This window comes from Calidris pugnax, unplaced genomic scaffold (assembly GCF_001431845.1).
Source record: "Calidris pugnax isolate Ruff unplaced genomic scaffold, ASM143184v1 scaffold273, whole genome shotgun sequence".
NCBI lineage: Eukaryota > Metazoa > Chordata > Aves > Charadriiformes > Scolopacidae > Calidris > Calidris pugnax.
In genome coordinates, this window is record NW_015094508.1 from 2,568,749 (window position 1) to 2,587,494 (window position 18,746).

Genomic DNA, 18,746 nt, shown 5'->3' on the forward strand with positions numbered 1-18,746 from the left:
TTCCAGCTGCGAGGCTGATGTGTCGAGTGTATGAGAGTTTATGTCACAATGCTGTGGTCTGTGGTTTCATGAAGGAGTGAAAGGGCAGGGGAAGTACAATCACTGTACGTAAAGAAGCCCTATAGAAAATGTTTTCTTTCTCCCTTCATGGCAGTTCCAAAGTCCTCATTGCAGGAAAACGTCAGTGGACACCTTTTCCTAACGTGATCTGATGTTTTGTGCTTTGTGAAAGGAAAGGGAAATTTTGTGAGTTCTGTGCACTATAGGGAGATAAGATACCTTCCTCTCCCTGGGTCTTTAGGTTTCTGATTTTGGGAGAGAGAGAACTCTCTGGTTTTGGGGAGGGTGTATGTGTGTTTGGTTTTAGCTGGAGGTTTTGGGGCTATTTTTTTCCCTAAAGCATGTGGAAAATGGAGGGCACCGATTCAGTTATACTTGGATGCAACTTCTGGATAACTTTAAATTCTGGGGTCTGTGCCCATTTTAGTGATAAAGTGATGTAGAAATAAACCCACAAAAACTATGTAACTGTTAACTCTATGACTTGGGTTTTAATGTAAGAAATAGAAAAAAAAACAGGTTCTATCTGGGTTGTCCGTTACTCTCTCTGTCTCTTGAATTTGCAAATGAATGCAAAAGGGCCTTGTAAAGGAAGAGTGAAATAGAATCTGATTTACAGTGTAACCGTTATGTAAGTGTGAATATTTTACTAATGAACTTTTCATTTGTCAATAAGATAAGCAAGTAGCATTCCATATATTAAAGAACATTCTGTCTATGTCACCACTGACACTCTGTACGTAAAACAATACCCATCAAAATAGCTTGAAAACAGAGTCCTCTATAGTATGAGTAAAATAAAATTCCCAAGTTTCTTTTCACACATATTCTTTCACACATATTCTTAAAATTAAAAGGGCCAAGGGGTATTCTCATTATTTGACAATTTATTTTCAAAGTGGAAAAGGATACTTAATGTCATCTCTGCAAAAAGCCTTTTGCTTTTGCCTTTTGCTTGCTGAAAAAGTTCAGAATCAATTAGTAAAAGACAAATAAATGCCTGAGACAAAGTGCCTGTTTTTACTGTATAATTTTGATAACCACTTACAGATTTCTTCTGTTGTCTTATCCAATCTTATTTTTACCTAGGCTTCAGGCTCGAATTGCTCACAGAATCCAGGAACTGGAGAACTTGCCTGGTTCTCTGCCCCCTGATCTGAGAACCAAAGCTACAGTGGAGCTGAAGGCACTTAGGTTACTGAATTTCCAGCGCCAGGTAATGCCTTTTGTGTCAGGAAAATTCTCATAGAGGTCACAGCCAAACGTGTTCATGTAGCAAAGAAACTGGCAAGAGATTTAGCACCAGCATTGAGCCTAAGGAGGAGGTTTTGCATGAGAACAAAGCTGACCGATAAGCAAGTCACAGAAACATTTAACTTAGATTTTATTTTATTTTGTTAATAAAAACATGCGAGTGTTCTTGTTGTTTCCTACTTTATCTTCCAGTCTAAAGTGTAACTATATCTTTAATAATGAGCTTGGCATTGGCACAGAGACAAAACAAGAGTTGGACACATAACAAGTTGATCTCCCACACAAATCCCAATAGATACCTCTTTTTGGACATACTTTGTCACAAAGTCTCCTTGCTTCAGGAAGAGCTGTACGTTGGTTTTATATGTGGTATTTCTCTGTGATCTTTTTTTCAGGATTTCCAGTGTGGCACACACACTTTGAAAATAAAGCGTTAACAAGATAATATCTAAGATACAAGTTGGATGTTGAATGCATGTATCAACAAATGAATTTCAGAAAAAGAATCACACTGCCAGGCTCCTAATGGGCCTAATCTTGCCATTGGCATTTCCAGCTAGTTTGGAAGAACATAGAAGTGATTTGGCAGGTCAAGCAAAAATACTTTCTGACAGAAGCCTTGGCAGTAGTTATACTGTGATGTCCAAGTCTTCCTCCCCTCTACTGTTGGCACTCCTTTGTAATGAGGTTTTGTCAGAGGTCAGATGAAAAGCAGCCGGGCCTCCCTGCTGTTCTCCTGGGACTGTGGCGAGCCCTTAACATTTACCTCTCCCTGCTGTCTTCTGTGCAGCTGGCAGTTGAATCAGTTGTCAGCTATCTGAGGTCCAGCTCTAGAAAGTATGTTATGTATGTTGTTTATTCGTGCTTTACTTTGTGTAGTATCTTGGCTAGCCCATTTCATTGCAGCAGGACAGTCATTTGCAACATCTAGTAAAGAAGGAAGAAATTACGATTAAGACTAATTAACACTTATGGCCATCCTGTGGAGACTTAAGATTTTCTAGGGAAACAGGCATAGCTGCTGCAACTGTATAGATGCTGGATCTTTTTCACAACTTTAATGGAAAGGGAAGAGGAGGCTAGAACATCTTCTGGACTATTAGTATTTCACTCTGCCATGCCCCTGTATAGACTTGTTCCTCCATATATTAAAATTTTGTTTGTTTTTTTTTCTTTTTTCCTCACTGTTAGCTAAGGCAGGAGGTAGTAGCCTGCATGCGCCGTGACACAACGCTGGAGACAGCACTGAACTCAAAGGCCTACAAACGAAGCAAGCGGCAGACTTTGAGGGAGGCCCGTATGACTGAAAAACTTGAGAAGCAGCAGAAGATAGAACAGGAGAGAAAGCGTAGGCAGAAGCATCAGGTATTTTAACTTATTAGCTGTTTGCCCTGTGGCAGAAATGCACTTTGCTGCATGGGTCTTCTCTGTTACATATTTTATTTGCCTTTAGAGTTTCTAAGATTAAAAAAAAACGCAAGTCATGTGGTAAGCAATTGGAAAAAGATAAGATTAGAACTTCTGTATTCCTGATTTCAAACCCGGTGCTTTGCCCCCGTGTCTGCACTAACTTGTTTCTCTTTTTAGGAATACCTGAATAGCATATTGCAGCACGCTAAAGATTTTAAAGAGTATCACCGGTCAGTTGCTGGGAAGATTCAGAAGCTTTCTAAAGCTGTGGCAACATGGCATGCCAACACTGAGCGTGAGCAGAAGAAAGAAACTGAGAGAATTGAGAAAGAAAGAATGAGGAGACTAATGGTAAGGAGTAAAGGAAGTAATATGGCTATTTTAGCTAAAATTGCGTCTGTATCCTTTTAATATTTCATATGCTATCTCAGCCACACCCATGTATTTCAGTGGGCTGCCTACATTTCAGGAGTTAAAATAATTCTGGAGTGAAATGCGTTGTACAAGTATGTTAGCAACTAGGATTGGAAAAGTTTTTTCAAAACATTCATTCCCTCTTTTTTAACACTTTGCCAACATAGAATTGAATGGGAATTGACAGGCCTACTTTGAAACAGGCTGGTAAAAACCAATAAGTATCTAGTATGAGTGCAAATGTAATGCAAAACTCTAGTCACTGTCCGGCATGAATCTGTTCCCACCATGAATTAGGACTAAATAGTTTGGTTTTATATATCACAAAACAATATCTTGAAATAGTAAAATATAAAAATGATAAAAACTGAGAAATAAAAGTGTGTATAAAATGTAAATGAAGGACTTGCATAAGGGAATAACAAATGTTTAGGCCTTAGAGCATTTCTTAAAATTGCACAGTAATCTGCATTATAGAGCTTTTTTTTATAATTAGAGATAATTGTCAGCAGTCTATCTAACCAAGATAATAAAAATGTTAATTATTAGAGGAAAAAAAGCTGATTAAAAAAAAATAATCTTGATTCATTAGAAATATTTTTGTGCATCGCAAAGTTTAGCTTATGTCAGTCTAACATGTAGTACCATAAATAATAAAAATATCAAGAAGGCTGAGGGGCGATCTGGTCAACACCTATAAATACTTGAAGGGTTGGTGTCAAGAGGACGGGGCCGGTCTTTTTCAGTGGTGCCCAGTGACAGGACAAGAGGAAATGGGCACAAACTTGTACATAAGAAGTTCTATCTAAACATGAGGAGGAGCTTCTTTGAGGGTGGCAGAGCACTGGAACAGGCTGTCAAGAGAGGCAGAGGTTCAAAACCCACCTGGGCAAGTTCATGTGTAACCTGCTGTAGGAGGACTGGCTTTGGCAGGTGGGTTGGACTAGATGATCTCCAGAGGTCCCCTCTAGCAGCATATCATTCTGTGATTCTGGGATCCACTGCTGAAGAAGATGAAGTGGGTCTCAATGTCCAGAAATGTCACAGGATATCAGTGCCTCCAGAATATCTGTGCTTTCCCCTAAGACTTCTTCACCAAGGCTGTGGTTAAACTCTTATCGTAGCACTTCATAGGTGTTTTCAGTTTAGGGCTTTGCACTCAGAAGTCTTTACTCCATTAAATCCTTCTGCAAAAGCTAAGAGTGCGTGATGTTATTGGGGTTATTTTGCCTATTTAGTTTTAGTGCAGTTGTGATAAATTTTGAATTTGCAGATTTGTACAAAGGGTTATTACAAACATCATCTCCTCTCAGATGCTTAGTGTTATCTAGGAAGATGTGCTATTTCTAAAATTCTTTATATATCTTTTGAGGAATGCTGAATTCATTCCACAGATTGTCCTTCATTGACTGTGATTCAAAATGGTGATCACGTCACAGCTTATTAATACTAGTATATATCACATGCAGGAATGGGCATCAGAATGATTTAAAAAAATTTAAAAAGATACTGCCAAGACAAGATTGAATGTATAAAGGAAGTACCTTTGCTAGATACCAATGACTGTATTCAGTAATAATAATAATATTATAAAAGGTAGGTTTTGAATGTTGTACTTCTAATGGCTTGAACATTACAACTGAATTTTACAAGCAATTTCACAAGCTCAATTTGAACATCGTAGCTGTTCTTGCCAACTTCCTGCATTTCTGGTGTGTCTCCAGAAAGAAAGATGATCTTTTTTTATCTCCCAAAGTGCTGTCTTTGCAATTAATAATCTTCAAAATTTTTCTTAGTTGTGTTTTATTTTTTATAACACACTGTATACTTCCTTTATTTGTTGTTTTAGTCAAAATTGACAAAGGTATGTCTGCTGCTTGCCTTTTATTTTTCTGGCATGCTCAAATGCTGCATTATCTCATTGCAGCACATGAAAGCAGTGTTTCCTGGTATGTCTTACCCCTGACAGCACACTTAAGCAGTACCATAAGGATGCAGAAGTTGCCAGAATGACTTGGAGATATGGCTTATCTGGTGAATCCTGTCTCTGATAGTGACCTGTGTCAAAGATGAAATAACACCAGAGTAGAAAGATGACAGATAATTTTCTCAAAAGAAAATTTTCTTCTAACATTGAAAAGAAAAAGATCTGTATTTGTGCTGGACAAAGGACTAAACACAAGTTGCTACCCACCCCCATGTTGTTCCTCTTGGTGTGGGCTACTTATGCTTCATGTCTTTGAAAAATCATCTCTGTAGGAGACTTAGCAAGAATCTCTGTTTTGGGACATTGTAATCTGTTCAATGTTGCGTTAAGTGATTCCCCCCCCATCTCCTTTCATGTCGCAACCGCTGTAGATTTTCCAGTCATTAGTCCATGAGAGTAGGAGATTTTTAGAATCATAGAATCTCTGAATCCCAGAGTCACTCAGGCTGACAGAGAGCTCTCTAGGCCAGACGCGTTCCCAAAGCTGTGCCAACACTGAATTCAAAGCAGGTTGCTCAAGGCTTTATTCAGACATGTCATGAAAACCCCTAAGATGAGAAGTGGCACAACTACTGTGATTGTTCACGTTCTTCTGAAGCGCAGCCCAGCCCAGCCCTCGAGCATATTGACTGCTATCCCTCAGTTTTGTGTAATCTGCAAAGTTGACTAGAGTGCCCTCCATCCCTTCCTCTGGGTCACTGATAGAGATGTTAAAGACAACATGCTCCAGGATAGAACCCTGTGGTATCCCTCTTCTTAACTGTGTCCAGATAGAGTATGACCCTCTGCAGCTCTGTGGAGAAAGACTTGGGGGTACCAGTGGGTGAAAAGCTGCATGAGACAGCAATGTGTGCTTGCAGCCTGGAAGGCCAGTTGCATCCTCCAGTGCATCAAAAGCAGTGTGGCCAGCAGGTTGATGGAGGTGATTCCTGCCCCCGTACTCCACTCTGATGAGACCTCATCTGGAGTACTGCATCCAGCTCTGGAGCCCTCAGCACAGGAAAGACATGGACCCATTGGAGCAGGTCCAGAGGAGGGCCAGAAAAATGATCAGAGGGCTGGAGCACCTCTCCTGTGAAGACAATCTGACAGAGTTGGGGTTGTTCAGCCTGCAGAACGCTCTAGGGAGACCTTATAGCAGCCTTCCAGTACCAAAAGAGGGCCTACAGAAAAGTTGGAGAGGTACTCTTTATCAGAGAGTGTAGTGATAGGAAGACGGGTGATGGTTTAAACCTAGTTAGCTATTAGGAAGAAACTCTTTACTGTGAGGCTGGTGAGACACTGGAAGAGGTTGCCCAGAGAACTTGTGGATGCCGGGTGGGGCTTTGAGCAGCCTGATCTAGTAGAAGGTGTCCCTGCCATGGCAAGGGGGTTGGAACTCAGTAATCTTTAAGGTCCCTTCCAACTCTAACCATTCTATGATTCCATGATGATTCTATGACCCATTAACACAAATATATGACCCTCTGGGCTTGATCGTATGACAAATTCTTTACACATCTAGTTATTCCCCTATGCAGATAATAATGACCTGACTAAGGTTACACATGGTTGTGGATGGAGGAGTTGGTCAATGTTTTGTTGGAAGCACTTTTTGTCATGACTGATGTATGGTTTGTATTGCTAGGCTGAAGATGAAGAAGGTTACCGTAAGCTCATTGACCAAAAGAAGGATAGACGACTGGCCTACCTGTTGCAGCAGACAGATGAGTATGTGGCTAACTTGACTAACCTGGTATGGGAGCACAAACAGGCACAAGCAGCCAAAGAGAAGAAGAAGAGAAGGAGAAGAAAGAAGGCAAGTAATTGCAGCTGGTATTTTTAGGCCATTTCTTCTTCAAATGCAGTTTTAATGTTGATAAATGTAGTGATACCCTATTGTCACACTCATACCACAGTATCTAAAATCATCTACACTGGCAAATTCTTAACACTCATCTCTCTCCACTGAAATGTATTTAAGAAATACTTTTTATGTTTATTTTTTGGTATATATATGTATCTCCCCACTGAAATCTATCTATCTAAGACCATTGGAAATGAGTAGAGGGAATGAATCCGGGTAAGTTTATTGCAGTAAGTGAATATTCATCCAGTAGTATCCTTCATTGTGCATTCATAACATTTAATTGAAGCTTTTCAAAATTGCCTTTCTTTGTATGAAATTTTTACCCCTTGAGACACATGTGTGGAAACTGAACAGTGCTATTTTTGAAAAAATAATTCTGTTTGTAAAATAATCATTGAGTAATGATTTGTCATTTTTGTGACCTCTCTGTACCTTTCATCTCTTGCAGGATGGATAAGAGGATTTTTATAATCCATTTCCATGCCTGGTTTGCTACTAATTACTGATACAAATATAAACTTTATTTTTACATGGTTTACCAGCAGCACTTTAAATATGCTAGTACCAGCATATTTACCACATACCAGCATATAAAAAATTCTGACTTTGGATATTACTAGCATAAAAAATGCTCCATGTTTTCCCCTTTCCCTCTCCAAAACCTCTTTACTTTTTGTTGAGAAAGTGTTCTTAACATGGGAACAATCCCCAGCTAAGAAGGTAAAGATGTAACTTAAATGGTGTTCTTGACCTGTATTAACAGTGAGAACAGACCTGATTTAATGAATGGAATTCACAGTAGAGATAATCCTTAATGGGATAATGTGTGGAGTAAATGCACTGCTCTAATGAAAAACATTAATTCCCTCAACAATCCGCATCTGTGATATGGTTCTATTTCTATGTAGGTTTAGCTGAAGTATGTATGAGGAACAGAGTGTCTTCTGGCCATGTCAGTACGGAGATAATACTCTCTCACTGAAGTAAAAATGAAATAGGCCCCTTAAATGTTCAGTGCTTATAAATACCCCAGCCCAAAACTTAAAGGAAGGTTAAGAGAAGAAAAATTTTAGCTCTGTCTTGATCATCTGCAGCTTTTTGTTTGTTACTAAGTTCTTTCCACCAAGCTTTTGCTCATCTATGAAGGTTACAGGAGTGCACACAAATGTTACCCCTTGTTTGACTTGCTATGCAACCTTTCACCTGTATCTGTAGGAGTTTTTCTTGACATTATACGGAGAATGAAGAAAATGTAGCTTCCTACTATTATGAAATTGTTATTTCCTTGTCAAGGATTAAATTGACAAGATTAAAGACATCTTTGCGTAGCCCAAAATACAAGTGCAAGATATCTATCATTATTTACATTTATCTCCTTTGTAGCATATGTTTCTGCTTTCCAAAATTGTTTTTAACTGTAGGTTGTGAATTGTCTGGCTTATTAGCCAGATTTCCATTTTTGGTAATACTAGTGAAAAAGTATTTAACAAAGATAGTTAGGCATGTGTCCTGAAGTCTGAAGCGTACATAAATGAAATAAGAACAAAGCTCCTTTAAAATGTAGAATTGACCCATGCCTGCTGCTGCATTCTCATTTGAAGTTCACGCCTTGGGAAATGGACTTCAATGGCAATATCATACACGTTAATGATACTTGGAAGTCATTTGATATCTGATCTGATATTGTTATTGATCTGATCTGTTTATATTGGTAACCAAAATAAAACTGTGCTGCAGTACCACAAGCCCTGCTCTGTGACAGGAGTGGAAGCTGTATTCTATCCTTTCTTGCTTATTGCCAGAATTGTTTAGGAACATTTCCAATTCAGAAGCAAAGTATATCTTCCTTTATCTCATATTATCCTGACATTTTTAAGTAGACTAAATGAGGATAAGCTTTGAGGAAGATACTACTTATTTCTGAGAGTGGTGCCTGGGGAGAAAAAAAATCTAGCTTACTCTAGCTAAGAAGTCAAAGGTTCTTTTTGTTTGTAATTCAGTAGCTGTGGCCTAGACTAAATTGAGATAAAGTGCAAAGAACTTCCCCAGTACTCCTTCTAGTTAGTTCTCTAGTAATTGTGTACATACCTAAAATAAAAGTACTTGCAGAGATACACGATCTGTGATGCCTTTAGAGGAAATTAATAGCAAATCCCATGAAAATTAATTACTGTTTTATTTGTATTAGCACAGTCTTTAAGCAACTGATCTCTAGTCTGAACCAGAAATTCAGTAGGCCAGACACATAGATGCAGTTTATTACAGTGATTAGAGGTGCTGTAGGTACCCTGTTCATACCTAGTGTATGGTTTGTGTGTATGGTATTTATTCTGTGACTATCTCTACCTATATCCACCATACCTTGACTTACATGCATCCCAGGCAATTCAGAAATCAAGTGAAATATATTCATGGTCCAAAACACATATATCATATAAAATATTTTCTCTATACTTGTAAACTGACTGTGATGTTTTTCAATTCTTTGTTTGTTGTAGAAGGCTGAAGAAAATGCAGAAGGAATGGCATCTGGTCTTGGTCCTGATGGAGAGGTATGAATTTTTTAAGGTGGTTTGGTTTGGTTTGGTTTGGTTTGGTTTTTGGGGGGGGATGGGGGAGAGGGGTGTGTGGTTGTTGTTGGGTTTTGGTTTGTTTTTTTTTTTAATATCCAATGATTGTTCTGTGTGCCATTGCTACAGTTTAAGAAAATATCATCACCATAAATGTCCTAGAAAGACCTGTTGATTATAACCAGTAATAAAAATTACCTGGATTAACATTTATGCTAGCCTGTTTCTCTTCAGAAAGTTGAAGACAAAAGAAAAATACATTGAATCTATCACTGAGTATGCTGAAGAATCCCTCTCAGCTTTATTACATGCTTAAAAGTAAATGGTTTTCTTGCAGTCCATGTGTAGGCATAATTTATTTTATAAAATGAGGCTGTAAACATGGTATATTCTAGCTTCTCATTTTTATAAAATACATTGTTGTCATTGCATGTATTTACCTTTCAGACACAGAACAGATTATAGAAGCATGATGGCTTAAGACATTTAAAAGTTCTTTTTTCCTCAGAAGCAAATGGAAATGACTAATTTTTCTGTGGCATTCTTTGAATAATATTTTTCATTCAGTAGCAGAGCATATGCTGCCTCATTAAGAACTATTTTGTTAATGCCATTTTTCTGTTCCATTTTAATTTTATAAAAGACTTTAGAATTGTATTTATTGTTTTACTTTTAGGGTTTTTTTATACTTGCAAGTGATATTTTTGCTGATGTAGTTAAAGTGATAGCAAAATCCTTTAATATAGTTACGGTTGCACAAGAAAAATGCATATAACATTCCTGTAACTTCAGTATTTGTGGGAATTTATAAATGTTCAGAATTATTTTTTCTTGTTTGTGTATATATATGTATATTAGGAAAAGATTTTCAGTAGAAGGCAAAAAAGTTTTAAAGTAGAAAATCTGTGGGCAAAGAAATAGGGCAAAGAGAAAACAGAAAAAGTAATGCCATTCTGGTTTTGTTAGATCACCAGAATAAGTTAAAAGTTTTGTTATTGCTGGTGCTTTATTAGCTTAATTTAAAAAGTCAGGACAGGGAATCTTTCAAATAGGCCTTTACTTAAAGAGTTAGTTACAGTGTTATATCCTTGTTTCTCCATATAAGAGAAAAGGTCATAAGGTCAATGTATGTTTTTGGTTATAGATGTATATTGGTATAAATAACAGGGTTAAATGCCTATAAACATACATATCTTGTGTCATTTCACAGAAGTCAGTGGTGTATTCTTTTCCATGCTGCTCTTGTTAATTTATTTGGAATACTGTGATGTATTTTTGGATGTCACATAGAATATACTACACACAGAAGTACTGTGACTTAGTGTTTGCTTGATAGCCATGTGGGAAGGGGTGGCTTCTTATAACAAAATTGCAGTGCTTGTTTGCATCTGGAATTTGAAAGGTGTTATTAGTTCTTTTTGTTACGTAGGACAAGCATGAAATTCAGTTGCCTTATGGTATAAGATTTCATTTGATTTTTTAGCCCATAGATGAGAGCAGTCAGATGAGTGACCTTCCAGTCAAAGTGACTCACACTGAAACGGGCAAAGTTCTTCTTGGACCGGAAGCACCAAAAGCAAGTCAGCTGGATGCTTGGCTGGAGATGAACCCCGGGTAAGCAGTTAGCATAAAAGTAGGCTGCTTTTTCTGTTTGCATTGATGTTTTTCAGGGGCTTCTCTTAGTGTTCTTTTTTTCTTTTTTACCTGTTCTGTTCTATTCTGTTCTAGTCTTTTCTAGTCTATTCTGCTTTTAATTTATTAAGTGTAAGCTGAGTAGGAGATGTATTGAACCTAATTCCTCCTCTTGTTATCTGTAATTCATAATATTTCTGTCATCTTTGTACAGCTATGAAGTTGCTCCCAGGTCAGACAGTGAAGATGAAAGTGGCTCTGAATATGAGGAGGAGGTATGTGTCTTTAAAAAAAGTATACAAGTAATACAGGAAAAAACAAGTATTTCATGTGGTGTTTTCCTTGTTTTTCATAAGGAAGGGAAAGTGATAGTGGGTGTTTTAAAAATAATAAAAACAGGAAAAGTAACTGGTTTTGTAGTTCTTCTCGGTTCATAGCAGTTGCCCTTTATATATGCTGTGAATGGCAAACTGGTAATCTGGTTTAGGAAAAGTAAATATTTTAGTCTGACTTTAAAGAATCGTGAACCAGAGGATATCAGCAGCTTCCTATTTTAAAATATATGTCATAAAAGGCTGTATTGTGGCTTTGTGCTGAATTCAGTTAACATCTTTAATGTTTATGCAGTGGACATTTTACTGACAATTCTGAATAACACAGTTATTATTTATATATTATGTTTATTAAAAAGGGATTATATTAAGGATTTAGGTTCAGACGGTTTAGGGTAGGCTTGATTCAGTACTTTAAGGGTAATTTAAATATTAATATTAAATCTTAAAATTAACACATGCAAAGGTCCCTATCCTCCAGGGTCATAATATTAGATACTATGAATAATCAATACCGATACTTGCGTAGCATTTTTCAGACAAGTACTTTCTAAAGGAGAGCAAAACTGAGGAGTAGAGAATGACCATGTTCAATCAACAGGCTAGTAGCAGAATTAGGTATAGAATTTGGAGCTCCTAAGTCTGGCAGTCTTTACAATACTACACCAAATGACCACTGAATCTGACTGGACCGTATGATGTACATGCCTTTGTATGGCTAATTACTGCTAACAAAATTCTATAAGACTCTCAGTATTAAGAAAGGAGGGGAGGGCCTGATACCTGTCAGATTCTAGGAGGAATATTAAAAGAGATGTTACTACATTTTTGCATAGACTCTTTAGCAGTGATGTTGTTTAAAGCTAGGAAATCATTCTTAGGTGATTAAATGTGCATGATTCAGAGCAGTGTTTTGTTCATCTTCATTAGTGAGATTTTAAGTTATTCGTTGTCTGTTGTAACTGTAGTCAGAAAACATCACATTGTTTTAAAAAGAGTAAAAATGTGGTCTATTTTTAAAAAAGTTAAGAAACTAGAAGCCTAAAACTGCGATTCTTGGCAGTTTTTTAAGCTTTATTAAGTTATCACACATCTGGAACGATATAAATATATACACAGTATTGGAATACTCTCTATCAACATGATAGACAGAGGAAGGCTTTTAAGTAAGGGCACTAAAGGGGAAAATACCTTTTATTTCAAAGTATCATGACTTCCTGTGGGTTGATGTATGTCAAAAATGATCTTGTTGTGCTGCAGTGCAATTCTGTTGCAGAATAAGCCTAAGTTGAACTTTGTGATTTGCGTTTCTCTCATAAAATGATGAATGAAAGCTATGAATATGTGAATGCCAGTTGAAAGCATGACTTAGGAAGATGTTGCACTTCCCAGAATTCGAGTTCTTTTTCTGTATTCTGTAGGATGATGAAGAAGAATCAAGCAGGTTGGAAGCAGATGAGAAGATACTCCTGGATCCTAACAGCGAGGAAGTTTCTGAGAAGGATGCAAAGCAAATCATTGAGTGAGTGTTGTTCAGGTGCTGGTTTTTGCTAGGAATTGTGATTTGTTACAGTGGTGTTTCCGAAGAGTAACTTGCTCTAGGTTACAGTGAGTTGTGGTAGCTTCTCTGGCATGAACGTCTGCAGGAGACCATGATCATTTGGTATTAATTGTGTACTGTTTATAAAGTAGCTTGCACCCTTTGGTGTACGTGTCACAGGTGGGGATTTGCAGAGTTTCTGTAGGCATACATATGTGGCCTGTGGTCAAAAAAACTGTTTGTGGGAATTGACTTTAGTTCTTTTTTTTGCTTTCCAGGACAGCCAAGCAAGATGTGGATGATGAATATAGCATGCAATATAGTGCTAGAGGGTCTCAGTCCTACTACACAGTTGCTCACGCGATCACAGAAAGGGTGGAAAAGCAGTCTTCTCTTCTTATTAATGGCACACTAAAACATTATCAGGTGAGAAATCATTAAAACATTAAAATATTTAGAACTTGGAAGTATGCTTGACATTTCAATATGGTATTTCAAGTGGCAAGCTGAAAATTTGTTAAAGGAATGCAAGATCCTCTAGTAGGTTAGAATTTGGAAATTAAATGGATAATGCAATGAAAGCTACCTTTTACAGATAATGTTTCGTATATACTGCTTGAATTATAATACCAGCTTTCTTCATATACCTGTAACTTTTTGTTTTTCATTGCAGACCAATAATTTTTTTGGTTTTGGTATCCTTCTCATTGACCTGGAATTTCAATTCTGCTTATTGTTTTCATTTGTGAACAGTATCTATCTTCTAATATTAAAAAGTTTAGGATTTTATTTTTAATCAAGATCCTCATATTTCACTGCAGTGATAGATAAAATTTGAAAACAAGAAAAATATTTTACTATGGAGGTTGATGTCTCATATTCATTACAGACATTCAGTGGACTTAGTAACTGGGAGCTTCTGTATTCTGACATAAGCTAGATTCATGTATGATTAAAAATGTCATTGGTACATGTTTTCATCCCTTCTGCTACTGTACAGCTTTCTAGCTTTGGGGAGGGAATTGGCCTAGAGACTGCCTGAAGTTTATTCCAAACGGAATAATCCCATGATCCTACTTGTTCATAGCAAAACTGCATCTGAATTTGAATCCTGCTGTGAATCCTTGGCACTTCAAGGTGTCTCACTATGAGTCCTCAACAAAAAGAGTGGTGTGTCATTCAGGGACTGGTTTTGAACATGATAGGCCTAATAACTTTTCTGGCACTACTGAGGAATTCCATGACTAAGACAAGACAAACCATGTAGAGAAATATACCACTTTCTCAGCTACGAGGCGCTCTTTATTTTTGTTGCCTCATTGTCAATTACAGCAGGTCCTTTAGCTGCTCAATATGATAACTAGCAATTGTGTAAGTAGATTTGTTCTTTATGATGTCTGTTTGATATAGTAATTGCAGCAGAGGTAGGAGGCACACTTGTCTAAAGAGCTTTATGTCAGCAGTGTTGAGGCTTGGCTTTGGTTATAGCAAGAACATTCTGAAGGAGTCTGTTCTGTGACTCTCCCCATCACTCCCTATATTTTCCTGTCCTCTAGATTTTACATTTTATATCCTTCTCAACTTCTTTTCTGCTTTTCCATGTCTCTTACTGTCAGTTTTAGTCAGACTGTCTCTTCCTTCATGTTGGTATTTGGTAGTAGAGAAAATTTAATGATGTAGAAAAGAGTTCTCCCATTCTCAATTCTGAAGCCACTTTGTAAGTGGGACATGCAGTTGCAGAACAAATTCTGATGGTGGCTTGAGTAATATCTAAATATAAATCAGTCAGCATGTACACAAAGCCAGTAAGCTGGTGACATTATTTTGGATAGTTTCTCACAGGGACAGCAGAAGGTTACTTCAAGCTTGTAGTGTTTTCTGTCTGAACTTTCTCAGGCCTATTAGTTTACTTCTTCATGCACAAGACACACCAGAACTCTGGATCTTAGAAGCAAAAACTTGCTCTGCACTTGCGTGAGTGGTGTGGTACATACATACGTGGAAGTCCATGCGACCAGGGGATACTCTGAGTCAGTGCTTTCTAGCAGTATTCCTTGGAGTGTGAAACTCTTGTTATGTAGCCGTTTCTTAGCTACAGTACTCTGGCTTTCTTCCAGCTCTCAGATTTTGCACACAAGGCATAATTGGATAAAGGAAGCCTGCTCTGGCATGTGGAGATATGGGCAGCAGACACTAAATGGAAATGTGCTGCAAGAGCTTTAGCATACTGGTGGTGCGGTTGGCAAGTGTGAGGCTTACATGTTTTGTGCAAACCTGATGGATTTGGTTTTGAAAGATTTTAATTGACACAGGCAAATGACATGAAATATACACAAAAAACTTAACATTTGACAGTGGTACAATTGAAGAACAAACTCTTGTAATGTTAAGTATTTATCAGCCTTACACGTGAGTGCCAGTGTTGCTTTGAATGCAGTACCAAAAAACCTCCATATATGAAATCTGACTTCTTATGGGCTCTGCTAAACAGGAGTGATGATTTCCATATAGATCTTACCAGAAATTTGTCTTGGTTTTTGTTTCGTTTTGGTTTGGGGAGAAGGTGTTAAGATAGCCAGAGATCCTCATGCATATAGTATTACTAAAGGAAATCCCATGTCTAAGTAGGCAGGGACATCAGAGCCTTGGTTCTGTAGTACTGGTGTTAATTACTTGTCTGGGTTTTAAATAACTGAGACTATTGTTCTTCGTTTCAGCTCCAGGGACTGGAATGGATGGTTTCACTCTATAATAACAATCTGAATGGAATTTTGGCTGATGAAATGGGGCTGGGAAAAACGATACAGACCATTGCACTTATCACTTACCTGATGGAGCACAAAAGACTCAATGGCCCCTATCTCATCATTGTTCCCCTTTCGTAAGTGAAGCATTGCTTTCTGCTATTACTATTCTGAGCATTGCAGAGTGGTTTATTTGGAACACACACTTGTTTTTCACGTAATGACAAGATCAGATGCAGGGTAGGATTACACTGAGCATGTATTCAGTGTTTTCTTTTATCATTTCTTCCCAGGTAATTGTCTGGCTTTGTAAGGGTGACGAAAAGGCTGATTAAACGCTTGATTCCCTTAATTTCGCTCTCCACTCTTCTGGCAAAATTAGTGAATTTACTGTAATTCACTCTTAAGCCACAAGAGGGGGATGGTATTTCCTTTTATTACATGCCTGGAGTTCCCTATTCAACTTTTAACTGTGATATTAAAAATCTGTTGTTTAATTCTTTGAACAGCTGGTGCCCCATGTGATACCAAGTAAGGCTTTAATGAGGTTGGATGGTCTTTTAAATACTGTATAACTAGCCATGAATGTAGCCTTGATGAATGATTCACGCTTTGGTCAGGTGTCCAGATTGTGGTTGTTTATTGTGCTGCTCCCTTTTGCTTTTCTTTAGCTTTCCAAGATGCCAGTTGTTTAACACATTTATCTTAATGCATTTTCCTTTCTCAAGAGGTGAGGTGTGGCTTTCAGTGATGTGAAGTGCTGTGTTTTAAATATGAATTGTCAGGCATTGTAAAACCGATGTGGGTTATTGAGGAGTTTTTTGCTTATTTTTGTGTGTGACTTGATTGATGTGCAGAAGTTCCCTGGCCTTTTTGTTAGATAATATGTCCACCAATTCTGTGGAGCATGTAAGATTGGGATAAACTTTATTTGTGGCCACCTTTTGAGGTATGCTGTCTTCTAGCTGTGCTGCAGTACTGATTAACTAACATAAATACCACAGCTGTTCATAATTGTATGAATAAAAATGATGAGCTGTAGTGTGAAAAGAAATGAGTGGGAGAAGGCCTATAAAGTAAAAAAAAAGTTAAGGGGAGAGTGTTACTTACGTCAGATTTCACGTGGGTATAGTAAAAAAGCTTACTTAAGTACTCTGTAATGATTTTTCATATGTTTCTAAAAGAGAGGAGCTGAAGTTTCTTTCTTGCATACATTTAAAAGCCACATTTCCCTGCCTTTTCTTAATAGCTAGGACTGCTGCTGTAGGCCCAGTAAGGAGGAAAAACCAAAAAGCAACCAGAAATCCTCAAGGTTATTTTTTGCTGCTGTATCATGATAGCAGCTTGGTTAGCCATAAAAACCTATTTGTTGTGATTGAACAGCAGAAACACAATGTGAAAATGGACCTGCATAGTGGCGCTGGGTGGCACTATGAGTAGTTCTACTCAAATAGAACACACATGAATCCTGTTATGAGCTTCATGAGAGTATATTTCAAAATAGGTCAGGTCAGGTCTGACTAACACGACAGCCTTCTATGATGGCATGACTGGTTGGATAGATGAGGGGAGGACAGTGGATGTTGTCTACCTTGACTTCAGCTTTTGACACAATCTCCCACAACATCCTCATAGGTAAGCTTAGAAAGTGTGGATTAGAAGAATGGACAGTAGGTGGATTGAAAACGGGCTGAAAAACAGAGCTCAGAGGGTTGTTATTAGGGGCACAGAATCTAGTTGGAGGTCTGTAACAAGTGGGGTTCCCCAGGGGTCAGTACTGGGTCCAGTCCTCTTCAATATATCCATCAATGAACCGGATGAAGGGATGGAATGTACCCTCAGCAAGTTTGCTGATGATACAAAACTGGGAGGGGTGGCTGATACACCAGAAGGCTGTGCTGCCATCCAGCGAGACCCGGACAGGCTGGAGAGTTGGGCAGAAAGAAACCGAATGAGATTTAACAAGGGCAAGTGTAGGGTGCTGCACCTGGGGAGAAATAACCCCATGCACCAGTACAGGTTGGGAGCTGACTTGCTGTGGAGCACCTCTGAGGAGAAAGACCTAGGAGTCCTGGTGGGCAACAGGATGACCATGAGCCAACAATGTGCCCTTGTGGCCAAGAAGTCCATTGGCATCCTGGGGTACATCAAGAAGAGTGTGACCAGAGTGTGATCCTGCCCCTCTACTCTGCCCTGGTGAGACCCCATCTGGAGCACTGTGTCCAGTTCTGGGCTCCCCAGTTCAAGAAGGACAGGCAGCTGCTGGAGAGGGTACAGTAGACAGCTACAAAGATGATTAGGGGCCTGGGCATCTCTCTTATGAGGAGAGGCTGAGGGACTTGGGTCTTTTTAGGCTAGAGAAGAGAAGACTGAGAGGGGATCTGATCAATGCTTATAAATACTTAACGGGAGGGTGTCAAGAGGATGGGCCCAGTCTTTTTACAGTGGTGCCCAGTAATAGGACAAGAGGAAATGGGCACAAACTTGAATGTAAGAAGTTCTGTCTCAACATGAGGAGGAACTTCTTTACTTTGAGGGTTGCAGAGCACTGGAATAGGCTGCCCAGAGGGGTGGTGGACTGTCCTTCTCTGGAGACATTCAAAACCCGCCTGGGCAAGTTTCTGTGCAACCTGCTCTAGGTGGACCTGCTTTGGCAGAGGGGTTGGACTAGATGATCTCCAGAGGTGCCTTCCAACCCCATGTAATTCTGTTATTGTTTGAAAAGTTGTAACATCTGGTTTTGGATGATAAGTAGTATAAAATTACAAATCTATTTTTTCTTCAGGGTTATCATTCTTATCCTTAATATACTACAAAATGCAAAGATGCTTATAAAATACTACTCTGAACTGGTTTCAAAGAGGCCCTTGAATATGAGTTGAAAGAGAGTTTCACTCTTTTTTCTGGTTACTCCCCTCTCAGAGATGCTTGTATTTTATTACATTATATTAAGT

At 38.4% G+C, this 18,746-nt stretch overlaps 1 protein-coding gene across 3 annotated transcripts in view; it reads left to right on the forward strand.

Annotated features, from left to right (window-relative positions):
* SMARCA2 (SWI/SNF related, matrix associated, actin dependent regulator of chromatin, subfamily a, member 2) overlaps positions 1-18,746 on the forward strand; it is a 109,129-nt gene that overhangs the window by 30,866 nt on the left and 59,517 nt on the right. For all 3 annotated transcript variants that reach the window (XM_014964952.1, XM_014964953.1, XM_014964951.1), the window contains 10 exons: positions 1,150-1,276; positions 2,506-2,679; positions 2,902-3,075; positions 6,753-6,923; positions 9,473-9,526; positions 11,028-11,158; positions 11,391-11,451; positions 12,930-13,030; positions 13,327-13,474; positions 15,766-15,929. In XM_014964952.1, the coding sequence (XP_014820438.1) occupies positions 1,150-1,276; positions 2,506-2,679; positions 2,902-3,075; positions 6,753-6,923; positions 9,473-9,526; positions 11,028-11,158; positions 11,391-11,451; positions 12,930-13,030; positions 13,327-13,474; positions 15,766-15,929 (1,305 nt within the window). The remainder of the gene's footprint in view (positions 1-1,149; positions 1,277-2,505; positions 2,680-2,901; positions 3,076-6,752; positions 6,924-9,472; positions 9,527-11,027; positions 11,159-11,390; positions 11,452-12,929; positions 13,031-13,326; positions 13,475-15,765; positions 15,930-18,746) is intronic.